The 6,000-nt window shown below is 68.9% G+C and overlaps 1 protein-coding gene across 4 annotated transcripts in view; it reads right to left on the reverse strand.

The window, feature by feature from the left end:
* Positions 1-5,787, reverse strand: part of PRRT3 (proline rich transmembrane protein 3) — a 14,656-nt gene extending 8,869 nt beyond the window's left edge. The window contains exons 1-2 of one of the 4 annotated variants that reach the window (XM_065552807.1): positions 5,599-5,787; positions 295-1,847 (exon numbers count right to left, since the gene is read on the reverse strand). In XM_065552807.1, coding sequence (XP_065408879.1) covers positions 295-1,822 — 1,528 coding nt within the window. In that variant the 5' untranslated portion in view covers positions 1,823-1,847; positions 5,599-5,787. Of the gene's footprint in view, positions 1-294; positions 1,848-2,595; positions 3,836-5,481 lie in introns of those variants that run through there. The other 3 variants (XM_065552806.1, XM_065552808.1, XM_042844226.2) reach the window with 3 other exon arrangements.
* Positions 5,788-6,000: the final 213 nt, after the last annotated feature.

The following is a 6,000-nucleotide window of genomic DNA, read 5'->3' on the forward strand; positions in this document are numbered from 1 at the left end:
TTTGCCACCTCACTTTTCAGCCCTTTCTCCAGATCATTTATGAATAAGTTGACTAGGATTGGTCCTAGGACTGACCCGTGGGGAACACCACTAGTTACTGCCCCAGCCTCTCCCGCGGCCACAGGGTGGGACAGCAGGAGAAGGGGCGTCCCGGTGCCTTTGGCAGAAGGCGAGGCCCCCAGCCAGGGGGTGACAGGAGGCTTGTGGGAACCTGGGGAGGTTCCCGTGACGGGGAGGAGACCCCTGGGAGCAGCTCCCACCAGCCACATAGAGCCCAGGGCTGGTCACACGTACCTGGGCGAGGAGGCATTGGGGCGGGCGACGTTCCCGGGCTGGCGTGGAGGTCGGGCCTGGCACGGGGGTGCGCCGGTCCCTGTTCTGTGCCAGGAGCAGCTTTTCCGGGGAGGTGCAGTGGCTGGGTCGCGGATCCGGGCAGCGCCCGCCGAGTGCTTCTCTGATGAGCCGAGAGCCCCTCTGTCCAGACCGGGGCTCTGGTTTCCAGCGTGACCCCCTCTGTCCAGGCCGGGGTGAACCTCCAGGCAGGGGGAGCCGGCTCAGTCAGGCGGCCCTGCACTGGAGCCAGGCTTGGCGGGAGCTCCAGTCGGCCAGCGCTGAGCACAGCGGGAGGAAGACCAGGCCACCCACCAGCCACGGAGCCCCCTGCTACAGCCGTCTGCTGCGGCTGGGAGGTAGCAGCAGGCCAGGTAGCCAGGCTGGCTCCAGGGACCCACCCTATCTCTGGCTGGGGCTGGCCATCCCTGCCTGTGGGGTGTGGGGGCAGCCCCGGGGCATCACCCCAGGGAGGGAGGGAGGACTGCTGGGTGTAGGAAGCCCGTCCCTTTCCCCAGGCACGCTCCAGCGGTTCCCCGGGCTCCCAGGGGACATCGGCCCGAGGCGCCGGCTGCCCCTTCCCTGGAGCCCAGCTCACAGGCCGGCCCTCCTGACCCACGCCCGCAGGGCCCACGTCTGCCGCCTGCCGCCACTCGGCGCTGCTGGCTCCTGCCACGGAGCCCGGCCTGGCCGCCAAGGCGACAGTGGACACCGTTGGCCTGGGGCGTGGCGTCCCGGCGGTGCCCGGACTGTCCTGCCCAGCAGGGCCTGGGCTGCTCTCTGCCCCAGGAGGCCTGGCCGGGCTGGGAGAAGCTGGCTGCAGGCTCCCGGGCTCTGAGCCCGAGGGCAGTTCTCTGCTCTCGAAAGCCAAGGCCCCTGGGCTGCCTGCGGTGCTCAGAGCCCCGGAGCCAGGCGCGGGCGTGAAGGGCCAGCTCCCCGAGCCAAGCCCAGTGTGTCCCTGGAACGTGGCCGTGTCTGGGCCAGGGCCCCCAGCCCCCTCAGTGCCAGCAGGTCCCGGAGCCGGGGGCACCTCCAGCGTTTGCCGAGAGCCATCAGCCCCCAGGAGCAGGGGCCAGGCGGGGGGTGGGAGAGCAGAGCTTCCTGCTGGGGCAGGGGGGATCCCCGTGTCATGGCTGATGGCTGCAGAGTGGGCAGCAGGTGCCCCTGGCTGCAGGGGGGCACGGCTGGAGCCTCGCCACAGCTCATCATCCGGCTCCCCAGCCCCACTGAAGACCAGGCTCCCCCCAGGGGCAGCCAGCAGCAATGGGGAAAGGGCTGGCAGAGCCTGGCGGGTCCAGAGAGCCTCTTCGGAGGGGCTGCCCAGAGGGGGCCACCCAGCCAGCTCCTGCACCCAGCCGGGGCCCAGGGAGGCTCCCACAGCCCGTGGCCTGGTGTGTCGCTCGCTGCTGAACGGCTGGGGCAGGGGAGAGGCTGGGAGCAGCGCCGGCACCAGGACCAGGCTCCAGGCAAGGAGCTGCACTGCAGCCACCATGGCAAACTGCTCCTCGCTCTTCACCCTGCAAGAGAAAGCAGGAGGCAGCCTTAGGGCGAGCCGGCCGCGACGGGGCAGCGCTCCGCTCTCGGGGATGGGCCGTGCCGAGCCGTGCCCGGGCCAGCAGGGAGAGCGGCAAGCCGACCAAAGACAGCAGACGCGGAGAAGCCTGGTAAAGAGCAGTGGGGCCTTGCAGCCAGCGCGGGGGGAGAGGGCGGAGCCAGGCACCGCACACATGCAGAAGCTCCCCCAGCTTGCATGGCCCCCAACATCTGCTCTGCTGGATGCTGCGAGGACCCCCAGCTGCTGCATCTCCTGTCAAAGCTCCGGGTGCCAGCCCCCCGGGCTGGACCAGGCAGCCTGAGAAGGGGACACTCAGCCCTGTTGTTCCCTCCCCAGGGTTCCCTCCCCACTGGAGGAACTTGTTAGCAGCCCCCACTGCGGGGCTGGGCTCAAGGCCCCAGCTCCCACCTTAGTGTGGGTCCCCATCATGGGGGCTTTGCCCCCTGCCTCCCCACGGCACGGCGCAGGGGGGCAGTGGGACCACTGGGGAGGGGATCAGTCCTCCTTGGGGAGGGTCCTGCTGGGCCCCATGTGCAGCCACCACCCTGCTGTGCCCAGGGAGGCTGTGCTCTTCCCTGCAGCAGTGCCCTGCGCAGGCCCCTCCCAGCCCGCTGGCAGAGTCAGCTGGCCCTGGGGCTGCCTCGAGGTGCCACTGCCCGTGGGCAGGGACGTGCCAGCCGAGGCCCCAGGCAGCCCAGGGCCAAGTTCACCTTGGCAGCATTCTCCGCTCCAGCAGCCCGGTGATGGGGATGCTCAGGCATGGCTAATGGAGCCCAGCACGCCTGATCGGAAACAGCTGTTAACCCTTCCCCGCCACAGCGCTAGCAGGGTGAGCACAGGCCTGGGGCCTCCTGAATTCCAGCCCCAGGCACCCGCTGCCCAGGGCCTGAGCCGGGCCAAGGGGGGCCTGGCTTGACATGGGCAGGGAGGGTGTGGCCTGGAAGTGGTGAGGTGTATCGCTAGCGCCTGGGGGTCCTGCCCGGCACATCAGCCTCCAGCTACCGCTGGGAGAAGGGCTGGTGTCATTCTGGGGCGTAGCTGGAGTGTGTCAGACACGGGAGGTGATTGTCCCGGCGCTGGCCTTAGCGGGGGGTCGTGTCCAGGTCTGGGGGCCGCACCGTAGGGCAGATGTGGAGAAACTAGAGAGAATCCAGGGGAAAGCAACACAAACAATGAAAGGTTTAGAAAACCTGCCCTGTGAGGGAAGGGTTAAACCCAGGGCCTGTTTAGCCTGGAGAGAGGAGGACTGAGGGGGACCTGAGAACAGTCTTCACGAGAACAGTCGAGAACAGTCTTCACAGGACAGGGATCAATGGTTCTCCATGGCCACGGAAGGCAGGACAAGAAGCGACGGGCTCAGTCTGTGGCCAGGGAGATCCCGGGTAGCTATTCGGAAACCCTTTCTCCCTCTCAGGGGAGCTACGCTGTGCAACAGGCTTCCAGGGGAGGCTGTGGGATCCCCGTCACTGGAGGGTTTTGAGCACAGGTGGGTTGGACAAACCCCCGCCAGGGATGGTCCAGGGTTACATGGCCCTGCCCCAGCGCAGGGGCTGGACTTCACTAGTTGCCCTTTCCAGGTCCCTTCCAGCCCCACTTTTCTCTGACTCTGTTTTCTGCCTCTCTCCACCCAGCCTGGGCCTGGCCAGACTGCCCAGGGCAGTGGGGGCTGCTGGGCGGGGAGCGTGCGGGGAGCACACCCAGGCATTAGCTCAGCGTCACCAATGGCCTGGCTGGTGCTGAGTCAGTGCTGAGAGACACGCGGGGCTAGGATGCTCTAGGACAGGGGTCCCCAACGCAGTGCCCGGGGGCGCCTCCTGGCCACCAAAATGCCACCGAGAAGCAGCAACGTCAAGAAACGCTACCGCCAAAATGACGCCGAATGATGTTGCCGCTTCACGGCGGCATTTCGGCAGCCACGGTCCTCGGCGGCTAGTCGTCCGGCGCCCGTCCCACGGAAAAGGTTGGGGATCACTGCTCTAGGACCTCACTGGCAGCAACGTGACAGACCCCCATCCCCCCTTCCTGCCCCATAACCCTCATCCCCTCACCCCTCTGCATCTCCCATCCCCCCTTCCTGCCCCACAACCCCCATCCCCTCACCCCTCTGCATCTCCCACCTCCCCACATTCCCTTCCTGCCCCACAACCCCCATCCCCTCACCCCTCTGCATCTCCCCTCCCCCCTTCCTGCCCCACAACCCCCATCCCCTCACCCCTCTGCATCTCCCCTCCCCCCTTCCTGCCCCACAACCCCCATCCCCTCACCCCTCTGCATCTCCCCTCCCCCCTTCCTGCCCCACAACCCCATCCCCTCACCCCTCTGCATCTCCCACCCCCCCACATCCCCTTCCTGCCCCACAACCCCATCCCCTCACCCCTCTGCATCTCCCACGCCCCCACATCCCCTTCCTGCCCCACAACCCCATCCCCTCACCCCTCTGCATCTCCCACCCCCCCACATCCCCTTCCTGCCCCACAACCCCCATCCCTCCACCTCCCTGCATCTCCCACCCCCCCACATCCCCTTCCTGCCCCACAACCCCATCCCCTCACCCCTCTGCATCTCCCACGCCCCCACATCCCCTTCCTGCCCCACAACCCCATCCCCTCACCCCTCTGCATCTCCCACCCCCCCACATCCCCTTCCTGCCCCACAACCCCCATCCCTCCACCTCCCTGCATCTCCCATCCCCCACATCCCCCATTCCTGCGCCACAACCCCCATCCCCTCACCCCTCTGCATCTCCCCTCCCCCCTTCCTGCCCCACAACCCCCATCCCCTCACCCCTCTGCATCTCCCCTCCCCCTTCCTGCCCCACAACCCCCATCCCCTCACCCCTCTGCATCTCTCCTCCCCCTTCCTGCCCCACAACCCCCATCCCCTCACCCCTCTGCATCTCCCACCCCCCACATCCCCTTCCTGCCCCACAACCCCATCCCCTCACCCCTCTGCATCTCCCACCCCCCCACATCCCCTTCCTGCCCCACAACCCCATCCCCTCACCCCTCTGCATCTCCCACCCCCCCACATCCCCTTCCTGCCCCACAACCCCATCCCCTCACCCCTCTGCATCTCCCACCCCCCCACATCCCCTTCCTGCCCCACAACCCCATCCCTTCACCCCTCTGCATCTCCCACCCCCCACATCCCCTTCCTGCCCCACAACCCCATCCCCTCACCCCTCTGCATCTCCCACCCCCCCACATCCCCTTCCTGCCCCACAACCCCCATCCCTCCACCTCCCATCCCCCACATCCCCCATTCCTGCGCCATAACCCCCATCCCCTCACCCCTCTGCATCTCCGACCCCCCACATCCCCTTCCTGCCCCACAACCCCCATCCCTCCACATCTCCCACCCCCCTGCATCTCCCAACCCCTTCCTGCCCCATAACTCCCATCCCCTCACCCCTCTGCATCTCCCACCCCCCCACATCCGCGCAGCAGAAGCAGGGGCCGGTGCCCAGCGCGGCCCGCCCCAGTCCCGGCCCCAGCCCAGCGCGAGCAGCTGGCCCTGCCGGGACGGGCCCCGCTGCCCCTCCGCGCGGGGGGGGGGGGGCGCAGTACAGAGCCCCCCCGAGACCCGCAGCCCCTCACCTGGGGCCTCCGCAGCGACGCCAAGCGCAGAAGCGCCCGGCCCGGCCCCGCGGGCTCCCCGCCAGACCAACCGCGCGCCCATCACCGTGGCCCCGCGCCCGGCCCCTCACCTGGCACCTGGCTGGGCCCCGCCGCGCTGCCGGGAGCCCGGTCCGCTCCAGTCACGTGCCGCGGCCCCGCCGCTAATGGGCCGGGCCAGGCCCCCCCGCGCCGGGATTAGTCACGGGCCACGTGGGCTTCAACCTGCCCAGAGCCGGCCCGGCCCGGCCCGGCCCCGCCGGCCTCTGAGCTGGGGGCGGGCCGGGGAAAGAGAAATGAGGGGAACTGAGGCATATAGAGGGTCCAGGGCTGGGCTGGCGCGGGCTGCGGGTCGGGAGTGAGGGGCACCGGCAGAGCTGGGGGCGGGGGGAGCCCAGGGCTGGGCTGGCAGGGGCTGCGGGTCGGGAGTGAGGGGCATCGGCAGAGCTGGGGGGGGCAGGGCGGGGCTGGCAGGGGCTGCGGGTCGGGAGTGAGGGGCAT

The sequence above is a fragment of the Chrysemys picta genome, chromosome 7, assembly GCF_011386835.1.
Source record: "Chrysemys picta bellii isolate R12L10 chromosome 7, ASM1138683v2, whole genome shotgun sequence".
NCBI classification, from domain to species: domain Eukaryota; kingdom Metazoa; phylum Chordata; order Testudines; family Emydidae; genus Chrysemys; species Chrysemys picta.